Below are 26,461 nucleotides of genomic sequence, written 5' to 3'. Positions count from 1 at the left end.
AAGACAAAAAAAAAGAAAAGAAAAGCCAGACACTAGTTAAAAACGGTAAAGAAAGACAGACTTTATTCAGTAACTACTGCACAGGGAAGAGGATCCAGCGTGAACTGAACTCAACTTCTATTTGCCCAGAGGTGACTGGGCATTTTAAGGGAGAGATGGGAGCATCGGGGGCTTAAGCAGAGTCAGGGAAGTGGAAATTTACAAAAAGTGAGAATGGGAGGTGGTTAATGAGACTAGGCCATTTGGATTTGTTAACTGGCGCTTGCCAGAGCAAGGGGCCCACCAGGCTGGGAGAGTGAGAGTTACCTCCTTGAATGTCTGCTTTGCAAAGAATAGCCTCTCTGGTTCCTAAGGAGACAGCTCCGGTGATAGGAGTAGAGAAAGGGTTTATAACTGCAAGCTTCTTACAGTTATTGCTCTGAGAGGGCGCTCAGACCTATCTGACTATCAACAGGCTTTCACTGGAACAAACAGTAAATTCTCCTGAAAGTGTTGAGCTTTCTCAGGCAAACATTTCATCAACCCAGGGATATGGCCTTGATCTGTTGGAAACTATGCTGGTGTTTATTCAAGTCTTTTAGTGTGTGTGTGTCGGGGGGGGGGGGGGGCGGGGGGCAAGAGGGGAGTTGCGGGGGGCAAAATCTATTGTTCTGAGAGTGTCCAGTTTTTACAGGCCAAGGTGAGGCCTAGCTAAGAAGAGGGCTCTGACCAGCTGGACTAAAGTTTGGTCAAGGAGACAAACTAAAGAAAATCAATAAGAGAAAGAAAAAATCTTGAAAAAAGGCAGAGGAAAAAAACACCTTACCAATAATTCCCTCTCATTTTTGGCTTTTGTTAGGAGATACCAGAGACAAACATTTAAATTTATAATGCAACATATGAATTCTGCAATGCCCACATTCCTGAAAGAGTGTAGCCAAAAGTGTTTGCCATGGAACTCAGATAAACATTTTGTGTCACTTGACATAGGCTGTCTCCTTGACCTATAGAAGAGCAAAGATAAAGTTATATCTACAAAGGGAAAGGGGGGCAGTAGAAGAGTATATGGAGAAATAAAAAATAAATAATAAACAAAAATATTTAATAAAAATGAAAAAGGTTATGCTACATCTGACTTCTATGAAACTATACAAGAAGGGAGTAGAGTGAAATATTCAAAGTGTTTACAGAAAATAACCACCAACCTAGAATTCTGTGTCCTTCCAAAGTGAAGGAGAAATGAAGACTCTCAAACAAAAATAGCGGAAATTTGTTGCTAGTACATCTACTTTGCAAGAAATGTTAAAAGATCTTCAGGGAAGAAAAATGATACATGTCAGAAACTTAAATCTACATAAAGAAAGGAATTCTACATTAAAGAAAGTATAAATCGCTTCTCGGCCTTTTGGCTAAGATAAAGTGTAGTACATTAAAGAAAGTATAAGGGGAGATACAATCAAAACTTAGTTTTCTTTTTTCCTTATTCTTAATTGACTAGTGGCCTGGTGCACGGATTCGTGCACATTGAAAGGAAATTAGTTAGAAGAAATATTTTGATATCGCTATTCGCCCTTTCTCTATAATAGAAGTGTCAGAGGTGAAAGAAAATTAGTAAAATGTATATGAAAGTAATATGTAAATTGATTAAGTAAACAATAACAATGATATAACAAAGACATGATATAAAAACAATAAAAACATGATATAAAAACATTGATAAAAACAATGACTGATAAATTGATTAAAGTTATTCTAATATTTCTCTGTATACCACATTAAGAGTAAAAACACTTTCAGAGTGCTTGACTAATTTCCCTTGTGATAAAGTATTTACAACTTTAACTTTAACATCACACACTCTCTGAACTTGAGAGAAAGCAACATATAACTGACCACGTCCAAAAACAGATTCAGGTAGGAATATTCCTACTCTGTCTAGAGTTTGTCCTTGTGATTTACTAACAGTCATCACAAATGATGGCATCATGGGAAACTGTCGTCGAATTAATTTAAATGGGAGGCCAGTGTCAGATGGGGACAAATCAATTCTTGAAATCAGAACAACCTCTCCTTCCGCAGATCCTATTAATACTTCAGCTTCAATTATGTTAGGTCACAATCTTGTGATAATAAATCTAGTACCATTACAAAGACCCCATTTACTATTAAGATTTCTCGGAGAACCAAGATGGCGGCATAGGTTAACGCCGGAGTTTGCTGCTTTGAACAACTACTTCAAAAGTGAAACCAAAAAACGGAAGGGACATCACCCAGAACCACAGGAACGCTGGCTGAGTGGAAGTCCTACAACTAGGAGAAAAGAGAAACGCACACGGACACTCAGAGGAGGCGCAGTGCTGAAGTCAAATTCTGAGGTGCGGAGTGCGCGGAGCGGACTGGCGGCGGAGGGCGCGGTTGGCGTTTTCAATCGGGAGGGAGTCGCAGACTCTGAGCTCCAGATCCAGGCGAGTCTTTGGGGACCCAGACTCTGGCGGGAGAAGTGGGACTGTTTGGCTTCGGTCAGAGCGAGTGCAGCTTTCTCTCCGAGCTTTGCAGCGGGTGCTGGGACTCAGAGAGGCAGAGCCCCTGGGGACAGGACTGAGAGCCGCCATAAATGCTCTCTCCGGCCCACCCTGTTGATCCTGTGCGACCCGCCCCACCCAAGCCCTGCACAGAGGCATTTGCCGGATAGCCTCAGGCAAAGGCTAGATTAGCACCTCCCTAGAGGACAGAAGTTCTCTCACGGCTGACACAGCTGATTCTCATAGCCACTTGGCCTGGAGGTCAAACCCTCCCTGGAATTAGCTACAACAATCAAGATTTAACTATAAGACTGCGAACAAAGACCACTAGGGGGTGCACCAAGGAAGCATAACAAAATGCGGAGACAAAGAAACAGGACAAAATTGTCAATGGAAGATATAGAGTTCAGAACCTCACTTTTAAGGTCTCTCAAGAACTGTTTAGAAGCCGCCGATAAACTTAATGAGATCTACACGAAAACTAATAAGACCCTCGATCTTATATTGGGGAACCAACTAGAAATTAAGCATACACGGACTGAAATAACGAATATTATACAGACGCCCGACAGCAGACCAGAGGAGCGCAAGAATCAAGTCAATGATTTGAAATGCGAGGAAGCAAAAAACATCCAACCGGAAAAGCAAAATGAAAAAAGAATCCAAAAATGCGAGGATAGTGTAAGGAGCCTCTGGGACAGCTTCAAGCGTACCAACATCAGAATTATAGGGGTGCCAGAAGATGAGAGAGAGCAAGATATTGAAAACCTATTTGAAGAAATAATGACAGAAAACTTCCCCCACCTGGTGAAAGAAATGGACTTACAGGTCCAAGAAGCGCGGAGAACCCCAAACCAAAGGAATCCAAAGAGGACCACACCAAGACACATCATAATTAAAATGCCAAGAGCAAAAGACAAAGAGAGAATTTTAAAAGCAGCAAGAGAAAAACAATCAGTTACCTACAAGGGAGTACCCATACGGCTGTCAGCTGATTTCTCAACAGAAACTTTGCAGGCCAGAAGGGAGTGGCAAGAAATATTCAAAGTGATGAATACCAAGAACCTACAACCAAGATTACTTTATCCAGCAAAGCTATCATTCAGAATTGAAGGTCAGATAAAGAGCTTCACAGATAAGGAAAAGCTAAAGGAGTTCATCACCACCAAACCAGGATTATATGAAATGCTGAAAGGTATCCTTTAAGAAGAGGAAGAGGAAGAAAAAGGTAAAGATGCAAATTATGAACAACAAATATGCATCTATCAACAAGTGAATCTAAGAATCAAGTGAATAAATAATCTGATGAACAGAATGAACTGTTGATTATAATAGAATCAGGGACATAGAAAGGGAATGGACTGACTATTCTTGGGGGGGAAAGGGGTGTGGGAGATGTGGGAAGAGACTGGACAAAAATCGTGCACCTATGGATGAGGACAGTGGGTGGGGAGTGAGGGCGGAGGGTGGGGCGGGAATTGGGAGGAGGGGAGTTATGGGGGGGGGAAAGAGGAACAAATGTAATAATCTGAACAATAAAGATTTAATTAAAAAAAAAGATTTCTCAGTAGCATGATAATTGCACCTACTTTCAATTTTTTTAAAAAAATATATTTTATTGATTTTTTACAGAGAGGAAGGGAGAGGGATAGACAGTTAGAAACATCGATGAGAGAGAAACATTGATCAGCTGCCTCCTGCACACCTCCTACTGGGGATGTGCCTGCAACTAAGGTACATGCCCTTGACCAGAATCGAACCTGGGACCTTTCAGTCTGCAGGCCGATGCTCTATCCACTGAGCCAAACCGGTTAGGGCCCTACTTTCAATTTTAATTTATGACGTGGCATTCCCGAAGGAGTAATACTATTAAGAAATTCAATGGGAAAATTTTCCTTTTCAACATCATCCATTGAATCGATGGAATCATCACTCAAATGTCAACAAAAACAACCAAATTCACAATAGACAATGACAGATCGAAACACACTGCTGGCAGGTGCCAGCAAGAGCTTTATATGTATCATGCATGTGCGAGTCCACTTTTATTTTTAAATTGCCAGTGCGTATCATATGTACTGGCCGGCCGGTCGGACTGTTGGACAAATGTACAGTTGGTCACTTAGCCTTTTATATATATAGATATAACAGAACAGTTTGTTCAAAATAATGATAGCAAAAATATAGTCAATAGTGATAGCTTATATATACATGAAATGAATGACAATGAATGGGAGAGAAGAATTAGAAATATGTGGTTATGCCCTAGCTGGTTTAGCTCAGTGGACAGAGCATTGGCCTGTGGATTATAGGGTCCCAGGTTCGATTCTGGTCAAGTTCACATGCCCGGGTTATGGGCTCAATCCCCAGTTGGGGGTGTGCAGGAGGCAGCCGATCAATGATTGCCTCTCATCATTGATGTTTCTATTTCTCTCTCCCTTTCCCTTCCTCTATGAAATCAATAAAAACATGGGTTTAAAAAATAAAATAAAATGTGTTAACAAGTATACCAAAGCCAATTCAAATACTTAAAAAAAAAGAAAGAAATATGTGGTTATTATAAGGTATTTGCAATGCCTGTGAAAGTAGACTTGGATTATTTTTAAATGAACATTGCAAAATCTAGGGCAACCACTAGGAAAAATTTAAGAAGCATTACTGATATACTAAGAAAATAGAATAATATAAATGTTCAATAAAAACCACAAAGAGCAGAGAACCCATGAAAGACAAAATCAGAAACAAAGAACAATGGCAACAAATAGAAAGCATTAACAAAAATCCTCAACAATATATAAGCAGATTAAATCCAACAATGTATAAAAAGAATTATACACCATGACCAAGTGGGATCTATTGCAGATATGAAAGGCTGACTCAGCATTTAAAAATCAAATCATGCAATCCATCACATTAACAGGCTAAAGAAGAAAAATCACATGATCATATCAACAGAAAAGCATTTGACAAAATCAGCAAACTAGGAAGAGAGGGGAACTTCCTAAACTTAATAAAAACATATGACATAGTATTTAATGGTGGAAAACTCGAAGATTCCCTACTAAAACAAGGAAAAGAGCAAGATGTCTCCTCTCACCATTCTTTTCAAAATCATACCACAAGTCTTAGCTAATAAAATAAAAAAAGGAACAAAAAAACAAACGTATTAAGGAAGAAATAGGCTGGTGACTACTGATAAAGCAGAGGTTGATAGCAACTGAGGCTTCTGGTCAAGATGATGGAGTAGGTAAAATCTGTGCTCATCTCCTCCCATGACCACATCAATATTAAAACTAAATTATAAAGCAATCACCCTTGAAATCCACCTGATGACCAGCTAAACAGAACTATAAAGATTTAAAGAAGAAGCCATGTTGAGACTGGTAACAGAGGTGGAGATGCAAAATGGGCTGGTCCCAGACCCACATGTAGCGGTTAAGAACAGGGCAGGGTATCTTGGTTGCAGAGGTCCCCCAGAGGAATGAGGGGTCCCCAGTCCCACACCAGGCTCCCCAGCCCTTAGCACCAGTGCCAGAAAGAAGAGTCCCCACAACATCTGGCTGTGAAAACTAGCAGGGATTCTGTCCAGGTGAGACTGCGGGTTGCTGTCAACCCAGGTGTCCTCTTAAAGGAGGGGCGGAGAACGTCCAACCTGAGGGCCTTAAATCCTTTGGTCTGGCCCCGCCAAGGCAGTAGGGGGGAGTTGATTAAATGTTTGACCAAATATAGTAGGCTAATTTTTTAAGTTGATAATTTTGTATGGTCTGCAAATGATGTTATAAATACCCAAATGGCCCTTGGCAGTAAAAAGGTTCCCCAAACCTGTCAAACCAACAACAAGAAAATGAACAACCTGCTTAAAAAATGGGCCAAAGACACCTCACCAAAGATATACAGAAGGCAAGTAAGCATTTGAAATCATATGTTAATAGGTAATTGCCAATTAAAACAAGAATGATTTATGACTACACTACCTATTAGAAGGGGCAACATCCAAAACACTGACAACAGTCAATGCTGATGAGAATGTGGAGCAACAATAACTCTCATTCACTGCCTATGGGAATGCAAAATGGTACAGTTACTTCAGAAGAAAATATGCCAGTTTCTCATAAAACTAAACATACTCTTACTATACAACCCAGCAATCATGTTCCTTGGTATTTACCCAAATGAATTGAAAACTTATGTCCACACAAAAACCTGCACCCAAATGTTTACAGCCACTCTATTCATAACTGTAGCTCAGTTGGTTAGAGTGTTACCCTGATATTCCAAGGTTAGGGGTTTAATCCCCTGTCAGGGCACATACAAGAATCAACCAATGTATGCATATATAAGTGGGACAACAAATCAATGTCTCTCTCTCAAATCAATAAATAAAAGTTTTTAAAAATTGTCAAAACTTGAAAACATTAAGATATCCTTCAGTAGGTGAACAGATAAATAAACTGTGATACATTCAGACAATGGAATAGTATTCAGCACTAAATACAAATAAGTTATCAAGCCATGAAATACTTGGAGAAAACCTATATTCATAGTACTTATTTAGGAAGGCCAATCTGAAAAGATTACATATTGTATGGTTCCAACTGTATAACATTCTGGAAAAGGCAAAACTATGGAGACAGAAAAAGATCAATGGTTGTCATGGGTTGGGGGTGTAGAGAGGAATGAACAGGCAGAACACAGAAGATTTTTTTTTGGGGGGGGCAGTGAAACCACTCTGTATAATACTACAATAGTGGATAAACCAAAAGCATTAAAATCCTATCTAATAAAAGAGAAACATGGTAATTGGCATACAACCGCTACCCTTCCCATTGGCTAATCAGGGTGATATGCAAATTAACTGTCAGCCAAGATGGCAGCCGGCAGCCAGGCAGCTTAAACTGAACATGAGGCTTGCTTGCTTCAGTGACAGAGAACTCCAACGTTCCCCGCCTGCCTTGCCGGCCTCTGAGCCTGCAGTTTGAAGATTGTAACAAATATAGAAGCGAAACAAAACCCCAGAAAACTGCTTTCAGCGAGCCCAGGATCTCAGAGCTGGAGTTGATACAGAGTTTCGATTATAGAACCGAAACAAACCAGATACCTACTTTCAGCAGCTGAGGCCTCAGAGCTGGAGCCAAGCCTCAGAGCTAAAGCTGGCCCAGAATAAAAAAAAGAAAAAAGAAAAAAGGAGCAGTTGGGAGCTTCAGTCCCAGCCTGAAAACAGCCCTCAGCCCCTCACCCAGACTGGCCAGGCACCCCAGTGGGGACCCCGACCCTGAAGGGGGTGTGACCAGCTGCAAACAGCCATCATCCCCTCATCCAGGCTGGCCAGGCACCCCAGTGGGGACCCCCAACCTGATCCAGGACACCCTTCAGGCAAACCAGCTAGCCCCCACCCATGCACCAGGCCTCTATTCTATATAGTAAAAGGGTAATATGCCTCCCAGCACCGGGATCAGCGTGACAGGGGGCAGCGCCCAAACCCCCTGATCGCCCTGCGGCTCTGTGTGTGACAAGGGGCGGGGCCACAACCTCCCTATCCGCCCTGCTCTGTGCCTGACAGGGGAAGGAGCCCCAACCCCCTGATCACCCTGCGGCTCTGTGTGTGACAGGGTGTGGCGCCCCAACCCCCCCACCCCACGGGCCCTACTCTGTGTGTGACGGGGTAGAGCCATAACCTCCCCATCAGCCCTGCCCTGAGTGTGAGAGTGGTGGCGCCCAAACCCACTGATCGGCCCTGCTCTGTGGGTGATAGAGGGGGGCCCCAACCCCCACACCCCACGGGTCCTGCTCTGTGTGTGATGGGGTAGAGCCATAACCTCCCCATCGGCCCTGCCCTTGACTGTGACAGTGGCGGTGCCCCAACCCCCTGATCCGCCCTGCTCTGTGCATGACAGGGGGCAGCGCCCCAACCCCCTGATTGGCCCTGCTCTGTGCGTGACAGGGGGTGGCACCACAACCTCCCCAACGACCCTGCCTTGAGTGTGACAGGGGGCGGTGCCCCAACCCCCCAATCGACCTTACCCTGAGCGTGCCTGAGGGTGGCATCGCAACCTCCCAATCTGCCCTGCTCTGTGCACGACAGGGGAAGGCGCCCCAACTCTCCAATCGGCCCTGCTCTGAGCCCGACCAGGGGCTGCACCTTGGGATTGGGCCTGCCCTCTGCCACCAGGGAGCAGGCCTAAGCCAGCAGGTCATTATCTCCCGAGGGGTCCCAGACTGTGAGAGGGCACAGGCCGGGCTGAGGGACCCCCCCTCCCCCCCGAGTGCACAAATTTTTGTGCACTGGGCCTCTAGTCCTATATAATAAAGAGGTAATATGCAAATTAACCCTCACGCCCTCACAAGATGGCTGCCTATGACCAGGCTGGCAGGGGATTAGTGAGGGATGACCAAACGACTGAACAAGCAGGCTGCGTGGGACAACCAGGCCAGTGGGGGCGGGGGAGGGCAGTTGGGGGCGACCAGGCTGGTGGGGAGGGGGGCAGTTAGGAGTGAACAGGCCAGCAGGGAGGGGGCAGTTGGGAGAAAAGCAGGCCAGCAGGGGGGGGCAGTTAGGGGCAACCAGGCAGGCAGGCAGGTGAGCGATTAGGAGCCAGCAGTCCAGAATTGTGAGAGGGATGTCTGCCAGGGATCGGGCCTAAACCAGCAGAGATCCCCCGAGGGGTCCTGGATTGGAGAGGGTGCAGGCGGGGCTGAGGGGACCCCCCACCCCCATGCACAAATTTCATGCACCGGGCCTCTAGTAATTCTATAATAATGGATATACATCACAATGTACAACATTTAAAGTGAGCCCTAATGCCAACTGTGGAACTTGAGTGATGATGATACGTCAATGTAGGTTCCTGATTGTAATAAATGTACCATTGTGGTGCTTGATAATAGGGGAGGCTGTGGGGAGGTGGGGACTCTGTATATGGGAACTCTGTACTATCTGCTCAATCTTGCTAGAGACCTAAAACTACTCTAAAAAATAAAGTATTTTTAAAAAAACAGTTAAGAGCTGTGCAACAGTACACATTCGAGTTCATGATTTTCCAGCCTACTTTTTAACACAATAATGTCAGATTATTAATGTCAAGTTCCTAAAGTCAAGTCTTAAAAGTCTAAGAAGAGTGTATGAGACTAAATGTCCTGCTAGGCAACTTCTACTGACCACTAACACCCCTACTAGAAAAGTTTAAACACGGCTCTCCAAAGCCTTCTTGGTCATTTGGTGATTTTAAAAGATCCGTTAAGATAAGCTACCTTCCTATAAGTCCCACAGCTTACAGGGAAATGTTAAGATGGTTGCATAACTGTGTTTCTTACCTTGCTTGGGGCATTGTACATCGTATGTTATTTTATTAATGACAAGTTTAAAATCATTCATTAGCAAAAATCCCATCAAGGTTGAAGTTGCAATCTCGCTGCCATCTGAAAGAGAAAACAATGCAAAAATATATTCTTGTTTTAGAGCAGTAAGAACCTTTTCCCAATATAGAGAGAAATACTTACTAACCCAGGTCTTTATAGAACAGTAGTGGGAGCTCCCTATACCCAACACTGTTCCCATTGGGAGGAATCTTTCCTTTTGCTCTACCGTTCATCTCACTGGACCATGCAGAGCAGGCAGGTGCTTCCTCTCTCACCCTGCCAGCCAGGCTGGGATCCAGACTGATGTCCCTAGGGAGACTGTATCTGCAGACAGTCACGGAAAGATTCAGGGGAGGTGGAAACTTTTACAGCAAGGCCAGAGAGGGTGAGGTGGCAGCTGTAGGCTGGGGATGTCACAACAGAGCTCATCAGGCTGCTCCTGGGCCAACCTGGTCTGCTGTGTTCTCCCTCGGTTCCTGCCCTCTTCTGAGCCTGGCTTTCTGGCAATCCCAATCTCAGAGTCTGCCGATGCTTACATTTCTGTTGCTTACAGCCAAGTCCAACAGGTCGTACCATTTTTAAAAGCCTGTCTTTCTCTTATTTTTAATTACTATAGGTGATTGATTTGTGTTTGTTAAAACTTGGTAAGCAAACAGTACCACACACCACCACACACAGGGCTCCCTCCCTTTCTAGTCTGGGAAGGATAAAGAGAGGCAAAGCTACCAACGGTGGAGGTGGCAGAGATAGTAATAAACATAATTAAACCTAAGGAGCAAATCTGCATTTCTGTGGTGTATTGTATGGAGGTGGAAAGAGCGTCTAACAGTCATTACAAATATTCTAGGAACATTTCAGGGGAAAAATCTCTTGGAAAATTTTAACCTCCGTGTGCTTTTGCACAGCTTCCCACATCGCCTCGTTTGTGTTATTATACTTTTGAATTCAACTTTAATGTAACCCAGATGTGAAGAAAGCAAAGTCATTGAACAGTAAGTAAAAGGCTGGTGCTGTGTAGGAGTTTCTATCATGACTCCTTCAGAACAGTGATATAAGTACGTCACATCAAGCCGAGGATGAGTATTTCTCCTGGCCTGGCATTTGCTTGGCTACATTACACTGGAGCCATTTCAGCTACATTAGTATGTGTGTGACGGCAGTAATACTGCCAGTAAAATCAGGAAGGCCCTGGTCGCCTGCCTCCCGTCTGCTCCTCTGTCGTTCTTTTGTTCCAGAGGCAGCAATTCAAGCCTGCACCTGCGTCTGTTCCTGGCATTTGGCTGTCTATCTCCTGTTTATCAGCCGAGGTGAGATCATTTTCCGAGGAACTGCCAAATAATTCAACCCACAGCATGGGCAAAACTGTGAACACTCTTTTCATGCCCAAACTAAATGCAGGCAAATTCCACCCACTGAGCCTCGTTTTATTTATTTTATTTGGCACACTGCTTTTATTTATTTTTAAATTTAAAACATTTAAATGTTGACATTATTGCAGGTGTCCCCTTCTCTCTCTGCTTTGCCTGCCCACCTTCACCCACCTCTGCCTTCCCCTCCCTTGGCTATCACCCCACTACTGTGTGTCCATGGGGTACGCATATATGTTCTTTAGCAAATCCCCTCACCTTTTTTATTCAGTCACCCACACCCGCTCTCCTCTGGCACCGGCCACTGTTCCATGGATCCATGCTCCTGGTTCCGTTTCATTCATCAGCCGATTTTGTTCATTAGATTCCACATGTCAGTGAGATCATACGGTACTCGTCTTTCTCTGACTGGCTTAGCATAATACTCTCCATGCTGGAGGCCAACTCCAGCGGGTCATAATAAATGTGAAAAGTCCTCTAAAGGCTGATGGGCTTTGATATTCAGCAGGGCTGAATATCAGCATTATATTACCCTGCTGCTGGCCAAACAGCTGAGGGTAATTCCCCTAACCTGGTAATCCTTTATTGTTTACCAAACCTTACCTTTGATGTGTGCGTCTGCTTTGTTAAAGGGCAGAATGTGTGAATAAAAAGCCATGGGTCCAGACTTTCAGGGAGCCCACGTCACTAGAGGGTGAGGCCTCCGCCTGGCTCCCCATGCCTTCCAAATTTGTATTTCTTGTCTAGTATATCCATTTATGTCGCAGCCCCTTCTCCAGATTCCTGAACCCTCACTGCAAAAGAATGAGGCATCTCCAGGTCTATCCATGCTGTTGCATAGGTTAAGAGTTCCCTCTTTTTTATAGCCATGTAGTATTCCATTGTGTAAGTGTACCACAGCTTTTCACCACTCCTCTGCTGGTGGGCACTGGGTCGTTTCCAGATCTTGGCTATTGTAAACTGTGCTGCTATGAACACTGGGATGCATATCCTTCTTTTGATTGGTGTTTTGGGATTCTGAGGATATATTCCAAAAGGTAGCTCCATTTTTAATTTTTTGAGGAAACTCCATACTGTTTTCCACCAGAGCCTCTTTTTAAAAAGATCATCAACACACTAATAGTTTCATCTGATTTTGTGTCATTTAAAAATGTATGTTTAAATGACTTCAACTCTTTTATTTTTTAATCCTCACCCAAGGATATTTTTCCCATTGATTTTTAGAGACAGCGGAAGAGAGAAAGAAAGAGAGAAATATTGATGTGAGAGAAACACATCGATTGGCTGCCTCTGGCACTCACCCTGACCAGGGCCTGGGCAACCGAGATACATGTCCTTGACCAGAATTGAACCTGGGACCCTTCAGTCCGCAGGCCAATGCTCTATCCAATGAGCCAAATTGACGGGCAAAATGACTTCAACTCCTTAAAGCATTACTATAAAAAAACAAACTGCATATGATTTCTCAGTTGAAGTACTACATTATCCTTTATACTAATGTAGGAACAGCAAAAGGCTGACATGGAATACTTTGAAGGAGCTAATAATGATAAAGTGTCGAAATTTTTCCCCTATTCCTGAGCAAGTATTGATTTAAACCCCAATAAGTGTTTTCACTCAACCCAAAAGTCCCCTTTCTCATAAGATTTCCAGTCTTTTTCTTTGTGCTTTACTAGTATGTTTCAAAGCTGCTCAACCTATTTTTTATTAATAAGCAGGGTGCACAACCATCCTTGCTTTAACCTCTTTATTTCATTCATTTAACAAGCACTTACTGAATACATACTACCTACCAGGCAGGCACTGTGCTCGAGGTCTGCATCTACCTGCTCTCAGAAGCTTAGGAAGGCAAGCCCTGTGGGGGAGGTCGGTGGGTGTTCACGGCTCCTGTGACTGGGGGGAATGTCTGTCAAGTTCCGGGATGGAGTGTTAGGACATTGTGGCCATTGGGCTAAAACCCTACTCTCTGATTCTGGTTTTACCAGGAAAAAAGCTCCTCTTCCAGTTAAGTCCAAAGTCCTCACAATAACATTCAACAAGGTTTTCCACACTCTGCCCCTCCCCACCTACTTCCATCCAGCTCCCTCCTTTGCAGCAGAGGGGTTGGCTCCCACTCAGGGCCTCTGCCTGGAGACTCTGCTCCCACCTACAGAGCTCTCTCATCTCTTCCAGGTCCTCTTCAAAGGTGACCTTAGCAAGCCTTCCACCCCAACACACACACACACACACACTCCCCACCCCACTCTGCTTTATTTTTCTCCATTTCACTTACCTAATATTTTATATATTTTATTTATTCACCTTGTTTCTTTCTCCCTTTAAAATGTAAACTCCACAAGAGCAGGAGTTTTTCTTTGTGCTACCTCTCACATCTAGAATAGTGCCTGGTATAAGTTAGTGCTCAATAAATATTTGTTGAGTAATTAATCTTGATTTTTTCCAACTTCTCTATCTATCCTGAACTTTGATAGGGGAGAAGAATGTTTATTTCCTTTTCAAAACTGTACCAGTATTCAACTTTTAAATAAGCTTATTCTAAGTATGGAATCCTATATAATAAAAGGCTAATATGCAAATTGACCAAACAGCGGAACGACCAGTCACTATGATGTGCACTGACCACCAGGGGGCAGATGCTCAATGCAGAAGCTGCCCCCTAATGGTCAGTGTGCACCCACAGGGGGAGCGCTGCTCAGCCAGAAGCTGTGCTCATGTCTGGGGAATGCAGCGACAGTGGCAGAAGCCTCCCCTGCCTCCACGACTGCGAGAGGGTGAAGGCCACGCTGAGGGACCCCCCCACCCTGAGTGCATGAATTTCGTGCACCAGGTCTCTAGTACTATCATAAAATAACAATGCCAATTTATTCATTTATAAAGAATAAACAATCCTTTATTCTATTTTAGGGGCAGTAAGTCTAAGGCCATATCAGAGCACAAGGACATAAAAGCGACATTTTAAATATGATTTTATTGATTTCAGAAAGAAGAAGGGTAGAAACATCAATGATGATGTTCTGCACAAGCCCGCAACCCAGGCATGTGCCCTGACTGGGAATGGAACCGTGACCGCCTGGTTCATAAGTCGACACTCAACCACTGAACCACACCAACAAGGCTAAAAGCCATATTTTAAATTTAAAATTTCTAAATGATTAACCACCTATGCTGGTTTTTAAAAATATGTAGTGCTCGCTTTGGCAGCACATAGACTAAAATGGGAATGATCCAAAGAAGATTAGCATGACCTCTGCACAAGGATGACAAACAAATTCGGTAAGTGTTCCATTTTTTAAAAAAGTATATTCTTCATATAAGCATAACCAATGGACACAAGACACTGGGGGGTAGGGGAGGCTGGGGTAAGGTCAAGGGGGAAAATAAAAAGGAGACATATATAATACTCTCTGTAATACTTTAAGGAATAAAACAAAATTTAAAAAAAAAAGTATATTCTTCCATGAGAACCAATTCTGTCAAAAAGCATACTGGATTGAAACTGCTGTATAACAAAGACAAATAAACCATTTGTGTATTTTAATTGTTCACTGGATATTTTAATCATTGAAACTACATTTTAAAATATTATTCAAATTTTGCTGAAAATTACACACTGATGACCGTGTCACTAAAATTTTCTCGGGGCTGAGTTTTGGCTCAAATAAACCCATAAAAATTCAAAAATAAAATAAAATGAAATAAAATTTACTCAGGGCTAAGTTTATGAAATAAGTAATCAAAACGTGCACTAATTAATATTACTGATTCTAAAAGGTATCAGTGAAGACCAACCATCTATACTAATAAAAGGGTAATATGCTAATTAGGGTGGATGTCTTCTGGACATCCATCCGGACAAAGCCACAGCAGCTGTGAGGGCCTAAAGCCAGCACCACGTGGGAAGGGCAGGCAGGTTTGGCGCTCACACGGGAGGGACGGGCCGAGCCAGCACCGCCAGTCCAGCACCATGGCCCCTTGGCAGAGGCAGCGAGAAGGCGGCGCCACACCCCCTTCCATAGTGCGACCTGGTCCCAGCGCTGCCCCTTTCACAGAGGTAGCCACAGAGGCAGCAGCGCAGGCCCAGTCCACAGAAGCTAGATGGGGTGCAACCTGCTGTGCCTCAACCTCCCACAGCCCCTCCCCCAGCCGGCCTGGCCCCAGATTGCCCCCCACCCACCAGTGGGTGGGGGGCGGGGCCAGCACTAAGAAGCAAGGGCCGAGGGCCAGCAGCTGGCAGTGGCAGCAGCAGCAGGGTGATGGGGGCAGTGCCTCCCCCTGATCAGCCCGGTCGCCTCTTGTAGAGGAGGACATACCTGAGGGCTCCTGGACTGTGAGAGAGGGCAGGCCGGGTTGAGGGACCCCTCCTCCCACCCCCCGTGCACGAATTTCATGCACTGGGCCTCTAGTTTATGATATAAAGAATCATCTCAAAAAATTTAAAGTGGAACTGCCTTATGACCCAGCAATTCTACTTCAGGGAATTTATCTGAAGAAACCCAAAACACTAATTTGAAAGAATATATGCAGAGTTATTTACAATAGCAAGATTTGGAAGCAGCCCTAGTGGATCAGTAGATGAGTGGATAAAAAAGTGTGATACATTTATACAATGAAATAGTACTCAGCTGTAAAAAGAAAGAAAATTTTACCCTTTGCAACAGCATGGACGGACCTGGCGATCATTATGCTAAATTAAATAAGCCAGTCAGAGAAAGACAAATACCTATGATTTCACTCATATGTGGAATTTAATAAACTGAACTATTAAACAAAACAGAGACAGGCTCATCGATAGAGAGCAGGCAGACAGCTTTAGTGAAGTGTTGTGTGGGAAATGGAAGGATTGAGAAAAAAAAAAAGAGGAAGAACTCATGGTCACGGACAACAGTGTGGTGATTGCCGTGGGTGGAGGTCGAAAGTGTATAGTGGGGATAAATGGTGATGGAAAAAATAATTAAAGAATCAATTTCTTTCTTAAAAAGTAAAGAAGGAAAAAGAGAAAAAGACGAAGTGGAAAAAATATAGATATATATACCTGCTGTGAAGATGGCTGCATTTTTGACACCTTTATCTTCATTTTGTAGGTCCTGAAGAAACGAACCAACTGTTGATAACATTGGTTTGACTACAAATTGACAGCGTTCATTTCTGGATGGTAGAGTGAGTGTTATCAAGGGAAGGCCATGTCTATAACTAACTGTTACTTCTGTTAAGAAAAAAAAAGACAATATAAAAATAGATAAAATTTACTTTTTATAAAGATAACTTTAAAATACAAAACCTCTAAAAAGAATGCTTAACCATGTATTCATAAGCCCCTGAATTCCTGCAATCATTTGCATGGCTCTTATAGTGCCTTCACCATACTATGGTTTACAAATTTCCCTACCATTCTATGATGTTTTATCATAGCATATATCACACTTTATTATGATTATCTTAGTATCTTCCTAGGTAAATAGTTAAGTTTTCGAGGGCAGAAACGTTTCTCATTCATCTGTAAGTGTTCTGATTGCTGGGGTAGAAGTCTGCCAAAAGACATCAGCGATATCAGGGGAACAGAAAAGGGAGGAACTGAACAGAGCCAGATGCAGGGTGGCATGGGGTGGGGGAATGCAAGAAAAGTCCGTTTTGCTCAAAACTCACACTCTCATTTGATTTGAAAGAATGGCACTAAATAAGCATAGGAATCAAACAAGTGCTCTGAAAGCTTACCATCAGGTGGCGCCACTGTGCTGTAAAGATGTGCTTGATAGCATTTCAGACTTCCACACAGCTTCACACACAAAACCTGTAAGAAAGATTATTTTTTCTTTTAGAAAAAGTGGGAAAGTTGAAGGAAGTACCTTTGCCGTAAGATTCCTTTAACCTTATGAGGCGAGCATAATGAAAAGCCCAGCTTCCTGCACAGGCCTGGGTCCGCCCTGGGGGACCTCCCAGACCCTTTCCGGCCGCAGGGCTGGCTGCCTGCTACACGGGTGAGCTGCAGCACTGACACCAGGACCAGGTTCTCCCCTCGGGGTGAGAGGACTCTGAAAAACGCTAGAGTTTTGAGGCAATTTTTAAATTTGGTTCTTCCTTTTAGGAGATCATCTAAAATAAACGGATGCAAGTATGTTCTAGGTATTTGCTTCTCCAAGTCGGGACCCCGAGCCAGAAGCATCAGCACACTCTAGGAGCTGACTAGCAATGCGGGATCACAGACCCCACCCAGACTGATTGGATTAGAATCTGCAGTTTAACAGGATCCCCAGGTGAGTCTCCTGCACAGCACACTTTGGTAAGCGCTGCTCTTGGTAGGTCTGTGTTGTCCGATTTGGTAGTCACTAGTCACATGTGGCCATTTATTTTAAATTAATTAAAATTAAGTAACCCTAAAAATTCAGTTTCTCAGTCACCTGGGCCCCATTTCCAGTGCTCCATAGCTCTTTGTGCAGAGTGGCTGCTGCTGGACAGCACAGGAAGAGAGCATTTTCTTCATCACAGAAAGCTCTGCTGACGGTCTTCTGGTTTCTACTAGTGCCTCAGTGCACGGATTCGTGCACATTGAAAGGAAATTAATTAGAAGGTGGCCAGCAGGGCAGGACTGGGCGAGACGGGCTGGACAGGCCCTGAAGCCAACCTCCCACGGTCCTTCCCTGACTGGCCGCACCTGGGGTGGCACTGTGGCTCAACGGTCATCTGCGGAGAGAGCAAGGTCCCTCTGGCAGGTGGGGTCCCTCTGCCAGGCCTGCGGGGATTGTGCTAAAACCAGCTCTCTGACATCCCCCGAGGGGTCCCAGATTTCGAGAGGGCGGTTCTCAGGTGGTGCATCCCATAATTGGGCTCCCTCCTCTCTGGTTCTGGGTGCGTCACCTGAGAACCGCCACTGCCAAGTCACCGCAGCTTGGCAGCTCCTGCATTGAGTATCTGCCCCCTGGTAGTCAGTGCATGTCATAGCTACCAGTCAGATGGTCGAACGGTCGAACGGTAGGATGGTCGCTTACTCTTTTATATATGTAGATAGGGCTTTTAGCTTCTTATTTTTACTTTCTATGAAAAAGGTCATCCTATTCTTTCTGCTTTTCTACTATTTTAGAAATCAACAAACTGAGTGGTTTCCTTTACATGTTTAAAACGATGAATAATAAGTAGTTAAAAAAGTGTTCACATAACATCTAGGCCTCAGCTGTATTTCAGCTCCAGGCCCAGAAAAGCAGCAAAACCAGACAAGTGGCTCCGTGGCTGCCTCAGGACCAGCTGCATTGACTAATGAATGACTCCAGCCCTGGTGCCGGCCAATCAGAGGAGAACATAACCCTGAAAGAGCACACCAGGAAAGCTGATGTTATATTGAGACCCTCCCCAGAGACCTCCCCTAAGATTTCCACCTTCAAGAGAGAGAGAAACACCCTCAACACAAAGGACGCATCCCTCCCACTCCCCCAGGTGAGCATGCCTGTGCCAACCCTTTCCCCTCACCTCTCCACACAGGTATAAACTCTAATAGGCCCCTCAAGACTTGCAACCAGAGGAGCAATGGGCAGAGGCATTTTGTTCTGGGCTAAACCCCTGAACCGATCTCCAAGGTCCTCTTTTCTCTGACTTCCCAGTGAGCCAAAGCAGCCCCACCTCGGCTCCCCTGTTGCTTCTTCCATGCCCTTCCTTAGTTCACTGTTCTAAATGTGTTTTTGCTGTGGCCAATAAATTCTTGCTTGTTTTGCTGCACTTTGTCTCTTGACTGAACTCTTTCCTTCAAGAAGACAAGAACTGAGGTCTTGTTGTCTTGCTGGTAACACCAGGAAATGCGGAAAGGCAGAGAGGCCGGAGAAAATTATCAGGGCTTTATCAAGCATTTGTGTGACTAACAATCACCTGGAGGGCTGGCTTAAAACTCAGATTCCTGGACTCCACGCCCGGGGATTTTTGTTCTAATAAGTCTAAGGTAAGAGTGTGTATAGAATTTGCATTTTTAATAAACCCCAGGATTATACTGAAGTTCAGATGTGTAGACCACATTACGAGTAGCTGACACTCAATGGCTTTCAAGGCACTTAAGTTTCTGCATTTAATTCCACATTTTAGTGCTGGGTTAAGGGTTCAGGCCTTCAAATGATAGTATCAGGTCAAAAAGCTGACTGCATCTTCCCTTTCATCACTATCTTTCCTAAATACAATTCTAACTACTTCATACCCCTGCTTAAAACCCCTTAGCCTTATATGAAGTAGAAAGAATAAAGACCCCAGGGTTGAAAAGAAGGGGATTCTAAATTTAATTCAGCCACTTAACAGCTGAGTGGTTCCAGGTAAGTTGTAAGAGAGACCACTCTGTGCTTCTGTTTTCTCAAGGGTCAGGTGAGGATAGCAACAGCTTTCTTGCAGAGCTGAGGTAAAGATGAAAACAAAGCATTAAGCAAGTGCAAGGCATAACACATGCCTAACGGCTAACTCACCTCCCGGCTTTATCACTTACTATTTATTCCATGCAGTAGGAACTTGGGCCCCAGGCAAATGTGCTTTGTGTCATTAAAGTGCTTTCTTTATCTACTTCTACCTAACTGTCATTCCCTCTCAAGGTCCAACTCAAATGCCTTTTCCTCTTTCCAGCTGGCTATGACATCAGAAAAAGTACAGGCTTTGCAGTCAGAACTAAGATGGAATTCCAGCTTCAAGATATACCAAGTACATCCTGACCAGGTAGCTCAGTTGGTTAGAGGATCTTCCTGGTATGCCAAAGTTGTGGGTTTGATCTCTGGTCAGGGCACATACAAGAGTCAACCAATGAATGCGTAAATAAGTAGAACAACAAATCGATCTCTCGCTCTCTCTCTCTCTCTCTCTCAAATCAATAAAATAACTATTAAAAAGATGTACCACGGCCCGAACCAATATGCTCAATTAATATTTGACAAAGGAGGCAAGAACATACAATGGAGCCAAGATAGTCTCTTCAATAAATGGTGTTGGGAAAATTGGACAGATATATGCAAGAAAATGAAACTAGACCACCAACTTACACCATACACAAAAACTCAAAATGGATAAAGGACTAAAATGTACAACAGGAAACCATAAAAATTCTAGAAGAATCCAAAGGCAACAAAATCTCAGACATATGCCGAAGCAATTTCTTCACTGATACAGCTCCTAGGGCACTTGAAACTAAAGAGAAAATGAACAAATGGGACTACATCAAAATAAAAAGCTTCTGCACAGCAAAAGAAACCATCAACAAAACAACGAGAAAACCCACTGTGTGGGAAAACATATTTGCCAATGTCATATCTGATAAGGGCCTAGTCTCCAAAATGTATAGGGAACTCATACAACTTAACAAAAGGAAGATAAACAATCCAATCAAAAAATGGGCAAAAGACCTAAATAGACACCTTTCAAAAGAGGACATTCAGAAAGCCAAGAGACATATGAAAACATGCTCAAAGTCACTAATCATCCGAGAGATGCAAATCAAAACAACAATGAGGTACCATCTCACACCTGTCAGACTGGCTATCATCAACAAATCAACAAACGACAAGTGCTGGAGAGGATGTGGAGAAAAAGGAACACTTGTGCACTGCTGGTGGGAATGCAGACTGGTGCAGCCACTATGGAAGACAGTATGGAGTTTCCTCAAAAAACTGAAAATGGAACTCCCATTTGACCCTGTGATCCCACTTCTAGGAATATATCCCAAGAAACCAGAAACACCAATCAGAAAGGATATATGCACCCCTATGTTCATAGCAGCACAATTCACCATAGCTAAGATCTGGAAACAGCCTAAGTGCCCATCAGTAGATGAATGGATTAGAAAACTGTGGTACATCTACACGATGGAATACTATGCTGCTGTAAAAAGGAAGGAACTCTTACCATTTGCAACGTCATGGATGGAACTGGAGAGCATTATGCTAAGTGAAATAAGCCAGTCAATGAAGGAAAAATACCACATGATCTCACTCATTCATGGATAATAGAGACCATTATAAACTTTTGAACAATAATAGATACAGAGGCAGAGCTGCCTCAAACAGATTGTCAAACTGCAGCGGGAAGGCCGGGGAGGGTTGGGGGACAGGAGGTAGTGGGGTAAGAGATCAACCAAAGGACTTGTATGCATGCATATAAGCATAATCAATGGACATAAGACACTGGGGGAAAGGGGAGGCTAGGGGACTGTCTAGGGAGGGGGGTGGGGAATGGACACATATGTAATACCCTTTGTATTACTTTAAGCAATAAAAAAAGAAAAAAGATGTACCAGCTACTGTGATCTTTGACAGCCAGAGGGTTCAGAAGAAATGGGCTGTGAGATAAAGAAGGGAACATGTTGGGGGTGGGGGTGGAGGGTGGAGCCTGGGCTATAATTAGAAGACTACAAGAGGGAAAATATTAATATGGGAGAGATCTGTTTGAGTTTCTAAGTAAAAGGACAGCAGCCATTAGTGGAAAGGAGCTGTATAATGATTACACATTGGGGCCAAGTAACAAGATCAGGTTGCTTCTAGAGTGATGTCACCATTTAGATTAAATACCTTTTTTTATTATTAAGAAAACAAAGATGCAATTTTCATTCAAGATTAAGGGGCCCCTGTGCTCCATGCTCAAACACAATGTATTTCCATGTCCCCCAAAACAAAAGAGAAACACAATGTGATAAGCAGGCTCAAGTGGACAGCCAAGGGGGTTCTGAGTCCTGCAGGAAAAAAGAAAATGTTTCAGTACAAACTTATGCATTGTCCACAGCACATGTTTCCAAGTGACCACAGTTTATCCCTGTTCATTGGTTTGGAGGCATTTTGCAACTAGCAACTATTTGTTAACTGTAGGAAACTGATAGGTATGTAAATTCTGTCCAACCTGGTAGTGATCTGACTTTCTCCCCACTGTGGAAATACCAGTTTTATATCCATTTGCAATTCATCTTAACATTCTTCTTTCCATATAACTTTGTGCTGTTTTATTTTTCCTTTTAATTGGATGTAACATCTGCCTGGTCCCTTCATATCATAAGGTTGTGGATAGAAAAAGAGGTCTATAAGAAATTTAACCAAAAGTAACCTTAAAGGGTGATCTGATCATAAATTTCTACCTGGGCAGGTCATAGTGGGTAGTCATGACTCAGGCATATACCCTCTTTAGTAAATGGTTTATCTTTGCCCTGTCCATTGAAATGCCTCTTTTTCAGACCCCCCCTCAACAGAGCACAATCCTGTTAACTATCCTGTAATCCAATCCTAGGGAATTTCCAGCCTTCCTTCCTCCCACTTATGTAATCTTCCTTACCTCCCCTTCTTCATTCCAAATGCATAAAAGAAGCTGCAGACTGTCATTCTCAGAAGCAAGGGTACATTCTTGCATCCACCTCCTCCCGGCTGTTTTCACATCTCAGGGATAATTTGCACCAAGGAGTTTCTAGTTAGTAGAAAGTTCCCTTACCCTTTCCCCTTCAAATAAGCCTTTTTTGAATTCTTCAGAACTTTTGCTCTAAGCATGTTTTACAGGCTTGGGAAAAATGCTGATAAGAGAGCTCCTAAGTACTGCTGGACTGTCTTTTGGAAAGCAACAAACTATAACTTTTCAAGACAACCCCAGATTTCTACTCAACCTCAACAGAATTCCCCTGCCTTCACTGTCACTTAGCAACAGCCTCTGCTTAAAAGAGCACGCTACTCTTTATTGCCTGACCTGTATTGACTAGCTCTCTTGGAAAGGAAAATAAACTCCCCCTCTGCATCTCTTTTTAGTTGTGAATTCTTTCACAGCCCGCATCAACGGCCAAACCCTAACAATGATCATCTACAAGCCAAGGAGAGAGGCCTTAGAAGAAACCAACACTGCTGACATCTCAGTTTCCAGAAATTATGAGTAAAAAAAATCTGTTTAACCCTCCCAGTCTGAGGTACTTTGTAAATGGAAGCCTCAGGAAACTAACACAAACACCAAAGCTGTAAAGCATGTTGGTAAATAAAATATTTACTGTTAAAAAACTTTAGACCAGTTTGTGTGTTAAAATGGGTACAAAAATACTAAACAATATTTGGTATATTATAGTCAGTGGACTCCTACAACATGTGAAAATCCCTGTCATGTTCAGGGGCGGGAAAAGATAATGAAAACTTTGAGACTTTGTCTAAAAAGCTATCCTATATAATAAAAGTCTAATATGCTAAGTGTCTGGTCGTCCAGTCGGCCATTCAACCAATCAAAGCGTAATATGCTAATGATATGCTAAGCCTGCTCAACCACTTGCTATAATATGCACTGATTACCAGGAGGCAGATGCTCTCACTGGTAGGTTTGCTTGCTGCTGGGGTCTGGCCAATTGGGACTGAGTGAGGCAGGCCAGCCACACCCTGGAGCCCTCCAGCATCCCTCCCTGCCCCAATCATGCATGGGTGGGGTCCCTTGGCCTGGCCTGCACCCGCTTGCAATCTGGGACCCCTCGGGGGATGTCAAAGAGCCAGTTTCAGCCCAACGGTGGAACTATTGGTCGCTATGATGGGCACTGACCACCGGGGGGCAGATGCTCAACGCAGGAGCTGCCCCCTGGTGGTCAGTGCACTCCCACAGGGGGAGAGCTGCTCAGACAGAAGCTGAGCTCACAGCTGGTGAATGCAGCAGCAGTGGCAGGAGCCTCTCCCACTCCACGGCAGTGATAAGGATGTCTGACTGACGGCTTAGGACCTCTCCCCCCGGGCCCCTGGACTGCAAGAGGGCACAGGCTGGGCTGAGGAACCCCCCCCCCCAGGTGCACAAATTTTGTGCACAGGGCCTCTACTAATTAAATATGTGTTTATGTTAAACACTTAAGGAAAGGAAACCACTTAGTCTGTACTTTCTAAAGTGGTAGAAAAGAAGAAAGAATAAAACTGACTACTTCATTAAAAGTAGAAAATAAGAAGCAAAAAGCCCTATAGAAACCAGGAAACTTTTTTGAGAATAAAGAAAATAAGCATCCACAATCCCACCAACCTGAATTCTTTTATGCCAGCATGCATTTATATGTGTGTGTATATATATATATATATATATATATATATATATATATGGCATAAAAGATCATAATGGGTTATTTGAGAGCTGATCATTAATGTTTTATAAGATTTACCTGCCTGATTAAAAATGTCTCATTATTTTAAGTTATTTTATTTAAACAGCTCTATAACCATTTATCCCATGGGTGTACCAGAATCTACTTACCTATTGTTGGACATTTCCATTTTATATACTACTTTTACATATTTTTCCTAGTCAGAAATGAATGCATGATCATTTTAGAAAATCCATAAATCACATACTCTCAAAATAAAAAGTAAAAATCGCCAAAAGTAAAAATGCCATCATCTAAAATTATTACAGTTAACAGTGATGTATACCTTCCAGTTTATTTTCTATGTACTGTATTCAACTTTTTACCATTACAACTAAACTGATTCCAAACATCTTTGCACATAAATCCTTGTTTGCATTTTTTCCTTTAGGATAGACTGCAGAATGACTGAATCGTAAAGTTGTAACAATTTTAGGATCCTAAAAATGTATTTTCAAACTTCTATGGGGAATATTTTCTCCCTCCCCCCTTTAAAAAAAATTTTTTTATTGATTTCAGAAAGGAAGGGAAAGGAATAGATAGAAACATCAATGATGAGAGAGAATCACTGACCAGCTGCCTCCTGCAGCCCCCCTCCACCCCCCCACCCCCCCCACACACACAAACACGCACGCATGCGCGCGCACACACACTGGGGATTGAGCTGGCAACCTGGGCATACGCCCCTCACCAGAATCGAACCCAGGACCCTTCAGTCTGCAGGCCAACACTCTATCCACTGAGCCAAACCGGCTAGGGCCGGGAATATTTTCTTTGCTTCATGTTGCTTTACTCAATACAATCCCAGATTTGTAGTATTTTGCATCTAACCAAGCAGACTTTCAAAGGTTCAGAATCAAACAAAGACATATTTTGGCATCACGAGCAACAAGCTTCCCGCTGGAGACTCACCCTGATAGGCCACAGGTATCTCAACTGAGTTTTTCTCGTTCCTCCATAGACCTGAGCCTCTCCTTTATTCCTTACCACGATGAACTGGTAGACCAGTAGTTACAACTGAACTGTCACTGAGGCCTACTGATTCTATTTCACAGAGCCCTCAAATCCAACCTCTCCTTTCTAGCTCCACTTCTACTGCCCTGGCTCAGATCCTCACCATCTCACCTAAACCACTGTAACAGCTTCCTCACTGGCTTCTCCCACCAGCCCAGGTTACGATCTATTCCAGGGGCCCTCAAACTTTTTAAACAGGGGGCCAGTTCACTGTCCCTCAGACCGTTGGAGGGCCGGACTATAGTTTTAAAAAAAACTATGAACAAATCCCTATGCACACTGCACATATCTTATTTTGAAGTAAAAAAAACAAAACGGGAACAAATACAATATTTGTATTTGCATGTGGCCCGCGGGCTGTAGTTTGAGGACCCCTGATCTATTCCAATCTTCTAAAATCACATTAAGCAAACCACTTCTAAATTTAAAGCCCTCTATTTGCTCTCTCTTGCAAAAAGACCAATTCCAAATAAAACTTTCCATGAGTTGATTCTTGTCTTCTTCCCCAGCATTACCTACCTGCCAATCCTGTATTCTAGATGCCAAACATACTGCAGTTTCTTGAATTTGGCACATTGTTGCATACTTTCCTTGCCTTTTTACTTATTCCTACCCTTGCCTGGAAAGCTCTGTCCAGTGTACCTATGTTTCATGGCCAATTCTCAACTCTCTTACCATAAAACCCACAGAACTCATGTACTACCACCCTTTTGATGAACTCTTCTGACTTCTAGATTTTAAATCTTCCTATTAAAATCCATTTTGGAAAAAAAATCCATTTTGTAGCACACACAAATACTTCAGTCTCTCTCGGGTACTACATGAATCATCATTATTGAAATAAATCTTTTTGATCTAGGCATTCGAAGAAGTTAATCCACAATATGACTAAAGCAGAACAGAAATGTAAGTGATACATACAGCATTACAGACAGTAACTGACAGTAACTTCCACATCTCAGCTATCTTTCTCTCAGCCGGGTCACATTTATCTCCCTTCTAAGCATTCGGCATTTAGGCCAGTCATCCCCTCATTCTCTGGAGACTGACCTCAGCAGGGCCCCTGAAATTATATTCTGGTAAATATTTCTTTCATCCTTCCTTTTTTCCTTCCCTTCTTCTCTCCTTCTTTCCTTTTTTCATTTCAATAA

General features: G+C 43.3%; 1 protein-coding gene and 1 non-coding gene across 4 annotated transcripts in view; one reads left to right on the top strand and one right to left on the bottom strand.

Moving 5' to 3' along the window:
• Positions 1–26,461, bottom strand: part of MCUB (mitochondrial calcium uniporter dominant negative subunit beta) — an 80,818-nt gene that overhangs the window by 6,237 nt on the left and 48,120 nt on the right. For 2 of the 3 annotated variants that reach the window (XM_059662212.1, XM_059662192.1), the window contains exons 2-4: positions 16,937–17,012; positions 16,257–16,427; positions 9,813–9,917 (exon numbers count right to left, since the gene is read on the bottom strand). In XM_059662212.1, the coding sequence (XP_059518195.1) occupies positions 9,813–9,917; positions 16,257–16,427; positions 16,937–17,012 (352 nt within the window). The remainder of the gene's footprint in view (positions 1–9,812; positions 9,918–16,256; positions 16,428–16,936; positions 17,013–26,461) is intronic. The other variant, XM_059662203.1, reaches the window with a different exon arrangement.
• On the top strand, positions 14,410–14,516 carry LOC132223943 (U6 spliceosomal RNA). The gene has a single exon (XR_009450560.1). It is a non-coding gene; the product is annotated as a U6 spliceosomal RNA (small nuclear RNA).

This window comes from Myotis daubentonii, chromosome 1 (assembly GCF_963259705.1).
Source record: "Myotis daubentonii chromosome 1, mMyoDau2.1, whole genome shotgun sequence".
Taxonomy (NCBI): Eukaryota; Metazoa; Chordata; class Mammalia; order Chiroptera; family Vespertilionidae; genus Myotis; species Myotis daubentonii.
The sequence above is the reverse complement of the archived record's forward strand: the minus strand, read 5'-3'. Positions and strand labels throughout refer to the sequence as shown.